This window comes from Chelon labrosus, assembly GCF_963514085.1.
Source record: "Chelon labrosus genome assembly, chromosome: 13".
In the NCBI taxonomy this organism is placed as follows: Eukaryota; Metazoa; Chordata; class Actinopteri; order Mugiliformes; family Mugilidae; genus Chelon; species Chelon labrosus.
This window is the reverse complement of record NC_140346.1, coordinates 29,381,946-29,398,967: the sequence shown is the minus strand read 5'-3', so window position 1 is coordinate 29,398,967 and position 17,022 is coordinate 29,381,946. Positions and strand designations below refer to the sequence as shown.

The 17,022-nt window shown below is 45.5% G+C and overlaps 1 protein-coding gene across 1 annotated transcript in view; it reads right to left on the bottom strand.

The window, feature by feature from the left end:
- Nucleotides 1–2,137: 2,137 nt before the first annotated feature.
- The window catches only part of LOC311498308 (uncharacterized protein), a 61,204-nt gene continuing 46,319 nt past the window's right edge, over nucleotides 2,138–17,022 (bottom strand). Inside the window, exons 16-23 of the mRNA XM_084558841.1 lie at nucleotides 15,394–15,537; nucleotides 15,173–15,298; nucleotides 13,342–15,073; nucleotides 12,850–13,249; nucleotides 11,534–12,187; nucleotides 6,388–10,814; nucleotides 3,629–4,003; nucleotides 2,138–2,185 (exon numbers count right to left, since the gene is read on the bottom strand). Of these exons, the coding sequence (XP_084414967.1) occupies nucleotides 8,498–10,814; nucleotides 11,534–12,187; nucleotides 12,850–13,249; nucleotides 13,342–15,073; nucleotides 15,173–15,298; nucleotides 15,394–15,537 (5,373 nt within the window). The 3' untranslated portion in view covers nucleotides 2,138–2,185; nucleotides 3,629–4,003; nucleotides 6,388–8,497. The remainder of the gene's footprint in view (nucleotides 2,186–3,628; nucleotides 4,004–6,387; nucleotides 10,815–11,533; nucleotides 12,188–12,849; nucleotides 13,250–13,341; nucleotides 15,074–15,172; nucleotides 15,299–15,393; nucleotides 15,538–17,022) is intronic.

Genomic DNA, 17,022 nt, shown 5'->3' with positions numbered 1-17,022 from the left:
CACGATAATGTTCCTCCAAACCAAACTGTGTCTTAAAAACAAAAGTAATAATCTGAAAAGACAACGTGAGACATCCAGAGGTTTATATAACTGCGCCTTCCCACAGTTGGCAAGCAATCAAATATGTGATGAGTCACTGACAATCTATCATGTATTTATCAGGTATATATGAACTACAATAAAACTGAATCTTTTCATCAACATGTTATTTAAGAAATGACCAAACTTTTTAAAAGTTGAAAGTTGTCTTTTTATCAACGTCCACCTTCAGCATCAATGACCTTGGACCTGAGAGCCCCTGAGGAACGTGTTCTTCATTTGTTTCTGTGCATTTTTATTTGTTTTCTTATTATCATAAAGCAAAGTCTTACTTTCTGGGCGGTAATTTAACTGGATGAAGGTTGTGGTTTGAGATCCATATTTTAGAACAAGCTACAGTTCAGTAGTTCTATGAAATGAAAACCGTTGAATCAGCTTCTCTCTCAGTTATTAGGGACTAAAGCTGAACACCAGAACCTTCATGGAGACTTGACGTAGTGCAGCACTGATGTCACTAGTGTACCTAATGAAGTGGCCAGGTAGAACTCGTTGTGTCTCTCAGTAGCAGCTTCTTCTATCCCTCCTTTTAATCTATATGATATTAAAACAACTGCCCCCTGGTGGATTTATCCAGGCTCTGCAGTCACTAGCTTTTCGCAGCCGTTTTCAAGATGGCCGCCTTCATGGACATTTTAATCTTTTGTAGGGAAATCTTCGCTAATTTTGAAAAAAGGTTAAGAATATCATTTATGTTGTTACTGCCGGAAAACAAAAGTTATAATCCAAAAAGAAAAGTAATAATAAGTCAACGATGAGAAAAAAGAAATGGTTCAACGTGAAACACAAACACAGCTGACCTGAGGTTTATAGAACCCCGCCTTCCCACAGATTTGCAAGCAGTCAAATGAGTTATGAGTCACTGTCAATCTGTCATTTATTTATCAGTTTTTTATGCGCTAAAGTGAAACCAGATCCCTTCTTTATAGGGTTTTAGATAAGTGCCAATAAAACTAAATGTTGTTAATAGATCAGATTTACTGATATACAAATTTTTTTGGAAATTAGCAACGACCTTGGAGCTGAGAGTCAGTGATTTGTTTCTGTACAAACTATTTGTATATTTCTTTATTTTTTTTAATTTTATTTTCTTATTAACACAAAGCAAACGCTCTTCTCATTTAACCAGCCGTCTTCTCTTGCATTCAACGATTTCTTTCTCTGTGGTGTACCTCAGGGTTCGATACTGGGTCCCATTCTTTTATCTCCTTACCTGCTCTTATTCAGCCAAATTATATAATAATTATACCAAAATACGACCAAATTGCTGCTGAATTGTCATCACCCCCACTGGAGGGGTGAGGAGGATGCTTGGATTATTATTTTAAACGCTCCAACATGCTTCAAATGTTGATAAAATGTTGACAAATGTTGCCGCATAGATTGTCTTTGCATGTATTTCTGCAGGAATATATAAGAAAATACTTGGAATACTTTAAACTGTTTTTAGATTAAGAAACACAGTAAAGACTAGGGAAACAAGAAACTCTCTTCTACAGTTCGCGGTTGTTTGATCGATTCTCACCTGGTTGAACTTCGACGCCAGTGTCTGCAGCATGGTGTTCAGGTTTCGACGAGATTTGCGGTTACTGACCTCCCACTCTTCACAGAGGACTTTAACTTCATCAGCAAAACATTTGAGGGTGGTGCTGGGGCACTTCTGCTGGAGAGACAACAAGTGAGAGTCAGTTAATGGGGAACGCCCGAACCATCTGCCAGGGTCAACTATTTGGGGCGTTGTAGCTGCATGCTTAGTGTTTTTTTTTTTTTGTGCCTGGTTTCTGCAGCTGTGTTTACTCTGAGTCGTATCATCACAGCTCTGTAACATTTTCAGTAGTCAACTAAATAAATGTGGACCACCAAGATGCCACCAGGCTGGGACATCTGTAGGAAGGTTTAGAACTTCTTCAAATAAATATTTACATTTTGTGTTCTTGGTTTCGCTGTCCTCTTCACGTAGTGTAATTGATTTAATCTGAACTTGCACAAAGTTTAGGATTTCTTAAGCATTTCTCTTTGAACCAGCTAAGGAAACTCATACCTCGTAGTCTGGGACGGTCGGCGTGTACAGGCTGCAGTTCAACCAGCTCTGAGGAGAGACACAAAGTTAGAACTGACACACGTACGTTTACATCAACTTTGCAAACATTTCTTTGGATGAAATCTTCCCTTCTGTTACCATGACGCTGATATTTGTGGTTTAAACTATTGTGCTCCAGTAACGACTGAAATACACCTAAAAAATTCATTTCCAGTTGCATCAGCTGAACTGCTAGTTAGCAAATACAAATAAAAATGTATTGAAGTGAGTGCAGACCAAGAGGAAAAGGGAAATCTGAAAATGAGAAGATGTTTAGAGTTTACCAAAAATTAAAAGCAAAAACGAAATTTTAGCTCAAGAGATAAACATAAAATATTTTCTGTTCAGTTTGACGGAGCGTGCATGTTATCATACACTCACTTGTCAAAACATTAGGTACACTAGTGAAGTCATTCTAATCCAAATAATGTTGAGTTGATGTAAAACCGGCGTCAGAGAGGTGGTGATTCACCTGGATGATCAGTGTAGAGGATGGGGGTTGTGGTTTGAGGAGATGATCCATATTTTAGAACAAGCTACGATTCAATAGTTCTACTAAATGAAAACCCAGTTGAATCAACATCTCTCAGTGATTAGAAACTAAAGCTGAACACCAGAACCTTCATGGAGACTAGTCGTCATTCTGGTGGATTTAATCATTCTCTGCAGTCTGTAGCTTTTGGCAGCTGACTTTCTAGTTTGTTTTTGGAGGAAGATCTTTGATAATATTGAAAAAAATTAAGAAACAAATTTGTCTTTCCTGATACTGAAATATGAATATTTTTTTACTGAATCAGCCTATAATTTTTTCATACTTTGTACAATAGTTTCGTTTTTAGTTTATTTAGTGTATTTCTTACAGGGACCATGTACAAAATGCATTAATCACAGAGGAGAAGATAGACTGGACCAGATTTAGCAAATTGCTAATTTCCATCTGCAACCACCGCATCAGAATTATGTTAAATCAGATATGATACAGCAGCTGTACATGAGGTCATTTAGCTCAGTCCTTACTGTAATCTGTATTATTCCTGACACTATGACAATCTGTCTAATTTAATGAAACTAATTATTTAAAAGATTAAAATGTCGTTAATTTATTCCATATTAGTGGAATATTTAGATATGTAGATCATTTCTAACGTGCAAATTATTGTTTTGTTTTTTGTTTTGTTTTTTGCCACAACACAATTAAAGTCTATCACAACCTACAGAGACACAGACGCTAGATGTTGGGTCCATTTTTGACTGAGCGAGGACAGAAACAGTTTGCAGATATAAAAATAATTACTAGAAATAGAAACGTTTGAAATCGTCCACCACAATGAGCGGTAGGTTTGTTCTCATAAATGCCCAAATGATCAAATATGATCCAAAATATAAAATCCTATGCAGAAGCTGCTCATGTCAGGCTTCGTTGGGTAAATGTAAAAAGTTTCTGAGCGGTACCTTCTTGGGCGCATCCTGAATCAGTTTGCTGACCCGTGTGGCGATGTCTTCGCTGCACCGTGGAGGCTGGATCTTAGGGTCGGCCATCAGACACACAAAACACAAAAACACACCCGCGAGAGCTGACCTCCTCCTCAGCATGGCCCGGGCGGCAAAACCATCATCTGCACCACATCGTCCTCTCACGGTCTCACAGGGCTCCGGGACCTGAGCTCCAAAAGGGGACGATGTTCTTGTTGTTTAATCCCACAAGTCTCGATCCCAGGAGATCTGGACACCCTTCATCTGAACACTGCCCTGGAGGAAGGCGCACTGAGCAGCTGGTCTTCAGCTTAAAGTTGTGCAGCAGATGAAAACCGTGATCATTCAGCTTTTCTGTGAAGACATAAAATGCCAGAAGCTCATGTTTGGTTCAGGAGCGTAGCTCTGGAAAGATCCTGTAATGTTCACACAGTCCGATCAGAAAAACCTGAAAAGCCTCCAAAAATAAATTCCATCTCAGAAACGACGGCAGCAGAAAAAGAGACGAGTGCAAGTTTCCCCTCCACTAGAATCTGTCTTTTCTCTGCAGCTCGTTTCCACGTGGGCCAGGTCCAGGTTGGAAGAGGACGGATGGATGGACCCAAGCATTTAAACAGAGAGCGTCCTCCTTCCTTCTGTCTCTTCTCTCTTTCCTGCACTCGTTTTCACTCCCTCACTCCTCCCACTCCTCCCACTCTTCCTCCTCCTCCTCTGACTCGACTCATTACATACCACTTACTCACTCATTCAGTTCCCTCGTTTCTCTTGTCTTCTTGGCATCTTCTTCTACCTTTATTTTACTCTGCAGATAATGAAGTGTCTATGACACACCCCCAGGCCTTATGAGATTAGAAGAATGTAAAAACTGAAACATTCACGGTGAGTAATCTGAGAAAAATCCTTCAGGCTACAGTTGTTTGCCAAGTCCAGTTCAAAGAGACACATGTCCTTCAGCAGCTTCCCTTTCAGTCACAGTTTGAAACGACTGATTGATCAATGTTGGTTTTGGCACAAGATTAAAACCAGGAACTTCTCTGTGTTTTAAAAAAATACCAGATAATTGATGATTGGCTCGAATGTCAAGACTGAACAGAGTCTGTGATTTAATATGGAGAAACAACCAGGAGACTTGAAAACTTAGCACCTTGCCACCACTGTAGTTTAAAGTTCATATCAGGTGGGGGGCCCCTCAGGGACACCTCCTACTGTCGTTAAAAACTTGGCACACTGCAACTGTCATAGTTTAATGTGTCAGACAGGGGCCCCTACGGAGGTCTGCTACTTAAAGGAACAGTATGTAAGAAATGTATTTCAATTAATCATAAAATGGCCCTGATATGTCACTAGACATGAAGACTGACAACAGTGGTCCGGCCAGGATATTGTCATTTAAAAGTGAGAGTTGCAGCCCTCAACTGATGTTGATGTTGTCATGTTGTGTTTTGGTCTGAGGCTCCACCCTCCACCTATCTACTAATCACGAAGTCAGTAGAGTTTCGTCATCCGGGTTGCCAGCTCTGCTCTAGTTACCAGCTACGAATGTGTCGGATAAAACATAACGTTACTAAACCTAAAAGACCTCGTTATGAATCCGAACTACGTCGTGACAAAGTCCGAAATAAAACAAGGATTTGTAGGAGATGCCTTTGAAAGATGGAGACGGCTGAAAACGGAGAAGAATTTGAAGACAGACGCCAACGTTGCTAATTTTCTCCTGGCTAACTTACTTGTACATAATGTAAATGGACATTTAAAATATTCACGACAGTCGAACAAAGTTATGCATGTTCGTGCAAAGTAACGTTACGTTAGCGCTACAGAGGAGGTGGCTCATCGAATTGAAAAGGTAAGGAATTGTTTGGGAAATAAAAACGGCGAGTCGTCATTGCTAACATTAGCATTAGCATTATGAGCCCGTTTCTCTGTCATTATGCTGAAACGCCGAGGAAAACAACATTAGCACGTCGATTATGGCGATGTGAAACGTAATTGAGACGTATTGAGTAGCCTAACGTTACCTCGTTAACCTGGCAACCTCGAGTCAGGGGGGAGGCTGGAGGGGATACACCGTTCTACAGTATTTTGAAAGTGATTGCAGTACCAGTTTTGGCCAGTTTTGGCCAGAATCCTACATACTGTTCCTTTAAAACAGGTCAGATTATCACTGCTGCAGTTTAAAGTTCACATCAGGTGGGGCCCCTCAGGGAGGCCTCCTACTGTCATTAAAAACTTGGTGCATTGCCACTGCTCTAGTTTAAAGTGTGTCAGGTGGGGGCCCCTTAGGGAGGCCTCCTGCCCACATCACATTACCGCTGCTCTAGCAGGTCATATTTGACGTGTTTGTGAAGAAGCAGCATCATAACTCGTGTGTTTGTAAAACAATAAAACGTGTCGAGGTTTTATTGTTTATTTTCCAGATCTTTTCTCAGCCGGGTTTATTACCGGACTATCACCTTCTCAGCCGTTTTAATTCAGCCTAAACTCTGGTTCCTGACCAAAATACCTGTGAGACTAACTCATACACCTCCATGGTCTTCTGTTTGACTACCAGTTAGTTAATGCTATCATGCTAACACACTGACAGTTGAATATTAAGCATCATAGCCACAGCTGTGCACTAACTTCTAGAGTTAAAGCCAAACTGCTATCGTACTTTTTTTGTTGACTTTTTTTCTGCATGTCTACATCGACAGAGCAGCTGCTGCAAAGTTCTAAAGAAAAAAACAATCAGCTCTTACCTGGAGAGGATCCAGGTAAACAGTGAACCGCACAAAATAAATGAAAGCGCGTTGAAGCTTTGAGTCTCAAGTCCAAACCAAAACTGAAAGTGTCACATTACTGCGTGTGAGCGATACAAAGTTCAGCTGCCTTCAGCAAACAGGATCAGTGACACATTGAAGAGTTATGTCGTCACTCTGGTTTGATTGGACGTCCTCATTGCAGCTCTCCCACAGAAACACAACAACGCTTTGGTTTGCAATAAAAAAACATTTTTATTTCCAAACAACTCACTGACTCACCAGATGAACATTTTCTTAATAATTCCCTTTTTTACCCAGTTACATAATGTTCACTCCAGTTTGAAACCAGCGTCCTGCAGAAAGATCTTTTATTTTTTACCAATTTACACCAACTCAGCTAAAAAATATTCCATAATTTCCAGGTCCAATCAGAGTCCATGTGTTCAGAAGTGTCTCCATCAATGTAATGAGACTCAGGTGTGGTTCAGTTCCTGGTTTAGTTTCAATAAATCAGGGATTTGTCTCAGTCTGATCTTCACAACACATGTTTGTGGACAAAGGAGCTTTCTGAGGAGCTCAGAGAAAGAGTTGTTGTTGCTCATCAGGCTGGAAAAGGTTCCAGAACCATCTCTAAACATGGGGGTGCTAATGTCCTGGTTTGGGCCTGTTCTGCTGCATCTGGACCAGGACGTCCTGTCATCATTGATGGACCAATGAATTCTGAATTCTACCAGTGAACTCTAAAAGAAAATGTCAGGACATCTGTCCATGAGCTGAATGTGAAGAGAAACTGGGTCATGCAGCAACACAACGAGAACCAAGAACACAAGTGGTTCTACAAAAGAACGGTTAAAGAAGAACAAGATGAATGTTTAGGAACGGCCAAGTCAAAGTCCTGACCTTAATCCAATAGAAATGTTGTGGAAGGACCTGAAGCAAGCAGTTGATGTGAGGAAACCCACCAACATCTCAGAACTGAAGTGGTTCTGTTCTGAGGAATGGGCTAAAATTCCTCCAAGCTGCTGTAGACCACTGATCAGCTGTTACCTTTAAATATGTTCTTTTACAACTCAAAGATATGTAATATTGGCTCATTTTCCCGAATAAACAAATAGTATAAGATTTTTGACATGTAGAAAATTCTCAAAGGCGCAAAAACATTCAAGCAGCTCTGTATTTTAATGGGAAACAACTTGTTAAAATGCTGTAATGCATCAAGTCAGTCTGACAACTTCCTGGCGCTGACTGATAAAAGTTGAGGGGAAGGTTTCTGGAGAACGCTGTTATCGGGACGCTGAGTCAGTGAACCGAGTGAACAACACACAGACACGTCGTCTTGGTCTGAAGTTAAACGAGCTCCTCAGACACGTCATTTCAAATAAACACAAACACACGAACACACACATTCTCAATGCACCCAAAGAGTTGAGGACACTGTGCAAAATACCGACATTATTTTAAGGATATTAAGTGCCAAAGAGAATAAGACTAGCTTTATAAATAGACAATAAAATAATAATATAAAAAAAAAGAATAAGAAAAATGATTAAAAGTTATCACTGGCCTCAGACAGCCAGACATCAACGCCCGTTTGACAGATAATAATTCACTAAGTGTAACAGGGATTGCATACAGCATGGTTTGGGTTTGCAGGATGGGGTTTGTCCTGCAGCTCGTAAAACATTTAAAATATTATCTGAAGTCCAGGAAGGCTCCAGGATGTAAGAAAGCAAACTCAAACTTTTACAATTCATCTTAACCAGCTTTGGACATTGAGGGCTTTAGGAAAGTCAACATATTTCTTTATTTTTTTAAAACACTGGCCTCTTTTTGTTTATTTTTGGCATCCATTCAATGTTAAAGACTTTGCAGCTATGTGCAGGTCGTCTTCTTAAAGGGTTTAATGCTTAGACCTCGAAGGTGTTTTCCCATGAAAGTGTCTTAAAATCAGTCTTTAAGTCCCTCTGAAGAGGAACTTATGACAAAGCCTGGTGTTCATCAGCAATCTCATTAGAACATAACAACCCCTCCTGCTCTCTTTGTGTTTCATTGGTCTTTTCCAGCGCCACCTCTCTGTCTTTTAAGGCCAAGAATGAAAGGCTTTCCTTCACGGCCTGTTGCAGTTCTGAGGAAGAGGTGAAGGAAGGTGTGAAAGTCCGTTGATGCTTACTCTCCTCGCTCCTGGCCCCGGTCCAGGCCCTCCGACTCCACCCTGCAGGGTTTGGGTCAGGCTAACTTGTGCGGTGCTGAAGGAGGTTATTCGGCCACTTCCCGCAATCTGGAGGTTCACTGTGGTGGCGTAACTGGCCTTCTGGTTCCCCTGTTTGGAAGGGGACGAGAGGGAAAAGGGTGGTGGTGGTGATCTTGAGGACGTAGGAGGTGTCGTGGTGGCGATTTGGACCTGAGGCGGCTGTCTGAGTTGAGATTGGTGGTTCTGTTGGTGGTAGGTGGCCGGTGGAGGGGAGGTTATGTCTGAGGAGAGAACAAGGCATGAGGAGGAGAGGTTTTGTTCACGAGAAGGCCGGGCAACGTAAGCACAGATCAGCTGACTACGACAACTGCCCTCCACCGGCTCTGGGTCTCCCCACTCGGTCTGGGTATCTGGTGGGACAGGAGAGGTGAGGAGAGTAAGTGAGGACATTGGAGCTGGAGAGGAGGCAATAAAGGCTGTCTCATTTGTGTCGGGGTAATCAGCCCCATTATATTTGTTTGAAAGCTCGCGTACGTCGGGCCAGGGCACGCTGGTGAAATGCTGCCCACCCAGGACGCCCTTACCTGGGTTGAGCTGGCTCGGCGAGAGCGGAGACTGCAGTCCAGCTCGGGGGCTGAGACAGGAGGGTGAGCTGCTATACGAGGACCATCCACTCCTTGGACTGATCGGACAGGACTCCTGCTGGTCAAAGGACCCTTGGCTACTTCCACCACTAAAACCAAGAGACCTTCGGCTGCTGTCTGCCCAGGAGCGCCTGAGTCCACTGGCATTGGTTCGAGTTGGACTCAAAGGTCTGTCTGCCAGGCCAGAGGAGAAAGACCTTCGAAGGCTTTGGGAGGGTCCAGATGGGGAGGTGGCTCTGGAACTACTCCGTGGGACAAAAGAAGAAGATGAGGAAGTAGGGAAAGAGGCAATTTCCCGTGTTGGCGAGCCTAATGAAGGAAATGGAGAGGACGCAACATATCTAGGGTTTCTAGGCTGAGGGGCGGCAACATTATTTGTCCAAACATTCACTGATACTCCGATGGGAGGCGGGGAGAGGATCTGAGGGTTCAGAAATGAAGACGAGTGGCCAAAACTCGCTGAGGAGGCCCTGGGCATCTCCAGAGTGAGGCCCAGTGGGTTATGGGAACCTGCACCTCCGACCCGTGCGCTTCTGGGCTTGGGAGGTTTGTTCGCCATGGGGGAGGAGTAGTTATGTTGCGGTGGTGGGGAGCAGAGGCGAGTGAATGAAGCCGGCGTTGGGGAGGGAGACGGCGACTGAACCCGTGAGCTCGGCTCAGAGGCGGAAAAAGGCCGAGCTACACGGTTGTGCGATCCCGACCAGAGAGGGTCGGGGGTTTGACGGGAGGGTGTTCGTGCCTTCTGTGGAATTCCCGCACATCCGCCATTACTGTTGATGCTACAACTGCTGGTGGTGGTGTTACCCATAAGGCCGCTGGATAAACCAGCCATCCTGTTGTTGTTGTTGTTGTTGTTTGTATTCGGGGATGAATCTGATTTGGAGTGAAGAAATGAGGGGCGGGGGGATGAGGAAGTAGAGCTGAGAGGGTGACGATGGGTCAGACTCATGGACGGAGAAGGAGGACAACGTTGGGACAGAGAGGGTGGACACCGTGGAGGTTGGTACCCATCCTTGGTGCACCCTAACTGGGTATAAGCAGGCGTCCTGGTGCCTTGCTGACTGGGAGGGAGTTTAGGAGAAGGCGAGCGCTGTCGTAGATGAGAGGAAGACGGGCTTTGACTTTTCGCCATGCTCTGACTGATGGACTGGCTGATACAGGAGGCAGCTAGGGATCTGGTGAATGCAGAGGGGGAAGAACAAGGCTGAGAGGAAGACGACGGTGTGGGGGAGGTGGGGGAGGGCACAGATGGGGGTCTCATTGAGTAAACCATGCCAGGGGAGGGAGTAGGGGACAAACAGGAAACAGCGTTTGGGGAGTTGAAGCCTCCAGGTGATGCAGGGGTGGGAGAAGGTCCTTGGATAACTCTGAAAGGGGAGGAGCAGGGAGGGGCTCTGACGGCGGAAGTCGAGGATGGGGGAGGTCTAAAAGGAGAAGGGGAGCGCTGCCTGAGGCTTGGCCTGAAGGCTGAGGGGAAGTCTGCATCCTTGTCAGGGCTGGAAATGTTTGGGTTATGCCTCTCTACCGGGCCGGGTGACTTGGAGACGAGCAGGGTGGCGGGGGGTCCTGAGCCGGACTCATCCGGTTCTCTGGAAATGACAGAAAAGCACAGAGTCAGCACAGACACGAGAGAAAATATGCAGTGGTGTTCAAGGAGGAAAATGATGCTGTCATTGTTCCGGGGGAGGTTTATGGGAAACTCCTAAGGAAGGGAGTCGTGGCTGAGTGAGGCTGAGTGGTTCAAGCAATCAAGGCCCATGTACCCATGTTCAGTCATTGTTCATTCCTGTACAACTCGATATGTCTTTGCATTTACATATCTGTACTTTTTCTTCGAGATGTTTTCTTCAGCATCTCCGCATGCCAGATCTGTAATCTAATAAAGTATGTGCAGAATGTGCAGAAGTGTCGACAAGAATGGGACAGAACAGGAAGTCTCTGAGAATCTAAAACTTTTTACCAACCATGTAAATCACTCAGCCCACACAGAATCCAATCAGCTCATGCAGAACTGAAACATACCATAATGATGTACCTGAGGGTATAAGGTACAAGCCAAGACAATGCACTTGCACTAGGAGCCCTAAGGCACATCCTTCACCTGGTTCAACCTTTAAATTTGTTTTATCCTCAAGCCACAGTCTGATTAAGATCAGTTATTTTCTCAAAAGAAAGAGCAGAGGGGAGGAGGAAGAGGAGAAGTTGGACATGATTGGGCCCAAAATGTTTCCTTAAGTTAGATTTTTAGATTACTGAATTTGATCACAGATGTTTACACGGTGGTTATGGATAGCTGCTTCATACCCACCTGTGTTGATATTCAGTTGTACTGACAACATTCCAGGAGCCAGTCAGCACCTGTTTGCCCTGAGCAGTGGGCAGGTCTGGAGGCCTCTGGCTGGTGAATGTCGGTAGGTGGTCTCCAGAGGTTGGGAGGGGTTGGGTAGGAGTTGGTGCAGCAACAAGCTCTTCTGAGGATCCGTGGTTAGATGTGTCTTCTGTAAAAATCAAGGCAGAACCTTGGAGAACCGTTTTGAACCTTGTGGAATTGCTCAGATGAGATCTAGTTTCATCTTCCTTTGGGATCCCTGGTGAACCTGGGCCTCCCTCCTCCAGGTGAAGGGTCTCGTTCTGGGCCTGTGCTCCGGTCAGTCCAGGGTGAAGCACTGTGGAGCTGAGGTGATCTATTGGAGCCTGGCTCTGAGCAGAGTCTCCACCAGTGGTTTCCTGCCCTGCACAGACATCCTTCTTATGTTTGGTTAATACATCCTTGTTTTCACTATGTCCTGTGGAATTGCTGTATCCTGGAAACTCTGTATCTTGCATGTCCGGCTTGTCTCTATCTCTGGACCCTGGTGTGCTGTGAGCAGGGAGGCTTGGCTCTGACTGGTCTGGCGGGATAATGATGTCTACAGATGTAGAGTCTTCACTGACTGAATAAACAGAGCCACACTGCTCCGACCTGCAGAACACCAAGAGGAGAATCAATCAAAAAAATGTGCAAACTCAAATAGTTGTCGGTAGGAAACTTGACAAAGGACGTTTACAGTTTCCCACCAAAGGCTAGGGGGTTTTCAACCTTCCAGCAATTTAGCCAGGTGTCAGGGTTTACTAGGTCTCAAATTAATTAGCTACCATTAGGAAAAAGGTGCCATTAGTGATAGCTTAACTTAGCATTTAGCAGCCATTGGACAAACTGCAGCTTATTCACAGGATACGACGAGGAAACTGTGTTTTACTTGAATATACAGAGCTTATTCCTGCTTATAATGTCTTCTAATGTCTCTGCTACGTCCTGCTTTCACTCCAGTACATGTCAGAGTTAATATTCAGTTCAATTCCTGGTAATGACAATTCTTACTTCACAGATAAAATCACAGATAAACTCAATTATTAGAACTGATTGGAGGTGTCCAAGTAAAACTAGTCCAGTGTGAATAGTCATGTCTTCTTTCATGACTATTCACACAGGCACACCGTGTTACGCAGTTTATTTCTCTACATACATTATGGCAGCTGCTCCAGAAAGCCACTAGATGTCAGGAGACTGTCATTTAAAACCTACTAAACCCACTGTTTTATCATTTACCATGAGTCCAGTATCTGTCAGTATATGTTACTCACCTGTCTCTTTTCTGTGTCACTGGATGAACATCTTTATCTCGATTCAGGACTTCACCTCCGTCCCTTTCCCTGAACTCTGGCGTCCAGGTACCGGAGCTCTGACCTTCACGTTCGGCTCTGAGGTCATGGACAGATGTAGAAGGTGTCGAGGCTGAGGTGAACCCAGAGGGCGGCGTGGATGGACTTTCCCTGGGTGTGGTGGACGTTTCTGTGTTTTCACCAGAACCACAGCCCAGACCTGAGTCTTTCTCTTTGGTCAAGGCTGAGATAAAGTCCCTGGGCCTGGAGAGGGTAACGAACCCATTGGTCTGCTGGTGACTGGCTGGGGTCAGCTGTTCTCTGACGAGCACATGACCAAACAGCAGAGGCTCGCAGGGCGCCATCGCTTTCTCCTGGAAATCTAGAAAAGAGAAAATGAGGTAACAACCAACTCTAAAGAAAGCTGTTGAACGTTACGTTGATGAAACTAAAGAGTTAGAGAAGCCAACCCACCATCTGTCATGCTCTCTGCTCTCTTTAACAACCCTTCTTCTTGGACACTTTGGCCGTCCCAGCTCATGGTTTGGCTCTGGTACTGGCAGGAAGTCCTGGTCTGGGTCTGCTGCCTAGTTTGTGTTCTGGTTTGACTCTCTGCATTTGTCTCAGAGTTAGTTTGAGTCCCACACTCTGTCTCTGTAGATCCGGTTTCTATTTGTCCCTGTGTTTGATGCTTGGCTTGGGTCTGCGTTTGATTGTGAGCTTGAGTCGAGGGCCCGGAAAGTCGCGCCGAGACCCACGACTGGGTCCGCACGGCGCTGGCTCGTTTCTGATGCAGCGGGACTTTCATGGTGCTGGCTTTCGCGCTGTACATCCGGGCCAACGTTTGGACCTTGCTCAGAATCCGCTCTGAGTTTTCCATCAGCGCCGGGTCCACCACGGGGCTGGCCTCAAACAGCCCAATACGAGCCACGTCCGACCCCATGCCCTCGAACAAGGCTCGGTTAGCGGTGACGATCCTGGAGTGGCGGGACCATCGGCCCACTTTTATCTGACTGGGAAGTCCCTCAAGGTTTCTGTCGGACTTAGCAAGGTCTTTGGTTTTGGCTTTAGCTAAAGTGGACTGGGTTTTGGTCTCAGATTTTTGTTCTGCAGATGGCGCAGGTGTTGAGGCTTCTCTGGGGCTTGGTTCTGCTGGGTTTGCTTGTTCAGGTTCGTGTCCATTCACAAACTCTTCAGCATTAGATTCGGTCATTTCATCTCCTTCCACTGAATCTCCACCTTGCTCCCCTGCAACCACTAAACTCGTCGTCTTTTCCTGTGCTTCCTCCACTTCCTCCTCGAGTGACTCTGTGCAGATTTTTATATTTGTCTCCTGAATCTCCGTCTCTCCCCCAGTAGCACTGTTTTGGTGCAGTTCTGGAACACTTTGGTTCTGAGTCTCATCAGAAGACTTGATCGGACCTTCTTCCTCAAACTCCAGAGCTGTCATTGGTGTATCTACAGTTGGAGACGTGACGGGACCAATGGAGGAAGAGGACTCTGTCTCATCCACTTCAGTCACTTCATACTTGGATCGACTGATCTCTGGCTCCCCCTGGTGTCCACCCACGTCAAAGCGTGACACCGACTCCTTCACCAAACCGGAGGGGATGTTAGAGAAACTGCTCCTCCTTCTAGACGCTGCTCCTTCTTTTGGTTCCTCCTCCTCCTCTTCTTCCTCATCCTCCTCAGCTTCGGCGGCTGCCTCGTAGTAGCTCCTGATCTTCTCGATGATCTTCTTGTCTCGCTTGGTGAGGTGAGATCCTCTGGTGGGAAGCCGGTGACTCTGGATGGAGGTTTGAAGGACGTCTGTTGAGGAAGCAGAGACCTCAGTCTTTACCTCCTCCTCCTCTGTTGAAATGGAGGGATGAAGATCTGTTGTTGCGATGCTACTACTTCCATCTTCATCGTCACTTGCTCTCTTCTCTTCTTTATCTTTTTCTACTTCTCCTTGCGTCTCTCCAGACTCCTCTACTGCTTCTTCAGCCTGCTGACTCGCTGCGTCTGGAGTTTCTTGGACTTTACTTGTGTCATTTTCACCGCTCTCACATTGGAGAGTGATGTCACTCTCCGTCTCTGCTTCTTCCGGCTCCTGGTGCATTGTGGGTGATTGCTCTGGGCTGGAGGGGCAGGCGACTGGGGGCAGTGGGCAGGTGAAGTTGCTCTGGTTAAATGGAGGCTCCTTGGGCTGATCCTCAGCCTCCTCCTGAAAGAAAAGTAAAGACTAGCATCAACTTTTGCATTTGGTCAAAAGCGGAGGACGGACTTATTGAATGACCTTTGACCCTTTCAGCAGGAAGTGTACCGTTGTGTCAGTGTGAATGGCGGCGAGTCCCTCCCTGGCTCTGCTCTGGTTGATGAACTCCAGGATCTCTTCAGTGATGGACAGAGTGGGCGGAGGGCTGAGGGGGGACAACTCCTCCTCTTCCTCCTCGGTCAAACAGAACAGAAAGGACTTGATGTGAGATCCAACCCTTCATCCATCCACCACACCCACTGACTTTATCCTGAGGTCATGTGACCTACCTCCTCCTCCTGGTTGGTCTGGAGCTGTGGCGTTGCTTCGTCCCTCTCAGGCTCCACCTCGATGACGGAGGACGCCAGCGTGCTGCTGCTTCCCGCTGAACCCAGACTGTCAGCGTGACACAACTCTCCTTCACTTCCTGCCTGCTGCAAAACAAAACCAACGGCGCCAATAAAACCAACAACCTCTCAGATCAATTTGTGGACACCATGTCTCCTCTTCCTCTCATTGGCCAAACTGACTCTATTTTCATGGGGATACCGGCGGCGCCATCTTGTGAGTTTGGAGCCAGAGTCTGATCAGTACGGTCTGAGGGCGGACTAATCCAAAAAACTTGACACTTGAACATGCATCAACATTATATTAACGACCTAAAATGATAGAAACCATCCTAGAAAAATGATTTATTTGACGTGTATTTAAGGGTGTATTCACACCTGCCTTGTTTAGTTCGATTAAAACGAACTCAAGTTCGTTTCCTTGCTTGGTTCGGACCTTTTTGACTGGTGTGAATACAATCACTCGAACTCTGGTGCGGACCAAACAAGCGGACCGAGACCCAGCTGAGGAGGTGGTCTCGGAGCGGTTCCTACCGAACCCTGGTGCGGTTCCTTTATGGTGTGAAAGCAGCCCGACCTCGATCCGACCCAAGTTGCAAAAATCTACCTTTTTGGATTTGACGAGCTCCCGTAGTTTCCCGTAGTTTTCGCGCATTATGGGAAATGTAGGATAGCCCAGTGACACACACAACAGAGAGACACGTGAAGCAAACAAACGCAGGTAGGTTCGGTAGAGATGAGCCGTTGCAAAATAACGAGCATGATATGGTTAAACTCATGTTGCATCAAACGGTCTTGACGCTCGAGCACAAGCTGTAAGTTTAAAAACCATATTGCTAGCATAATAACAAGTAGACCTACAGTACGCAAAGTCTCCATTGTAGCCTATTTACGTGGGACATTTGGCTTCCTTCTTTACCCCGCCTATACGTTTACCAGCCAATGGCTGAACGACCTTAGCACATGTGTTTTTGTTTATAAATTCTGGTCCGGTTGCAATTAATCACAGTGTGAAAGCGAACCGCACTAAAAAAAAAAAAAGAAAAAAAAAATTGGTCCGGACCAAAGCAAGTGAACTAACGGACCTTCCTGGTGTGAATACGCCCTAAGTGTTTTAGTTTGGCCCAAGTCCCGCCCACTAACATGGAGGGGGTGGAGCTTATGACCTATACTGCAGCCAGACACCAGGGGGAGCTCTATATCTTCCATAGTTTCCCTCCATACAGCGACCAGGTAAACATGCTAGTTCTTAATTTGCAGTTCAAATCTTTTTTAAATCATATTCAGGAACAGAATGTGTTGATGAATGCTTCCTGGTGCTGTGGTTTACATCTTACCTTCAAAGCTGCCAGATCCCATGGATGGTCGGTGGGTGGGTGGGTGGTGGTGATGGAGATGATCAGGCAGAAAGAAAGAGACGATATCAGGACGTTAGTCATAATCAATCAGCTCCAAACACGTGACAGTTTCTGGTTTCATCAGTGGTTTCTGAACAGCCTGAGACAAGCTGCCACTGAACTGAGACCAGAGTCTAACGTTCTGGAACGAGTTTGTAAAGCAGCATCCATCACT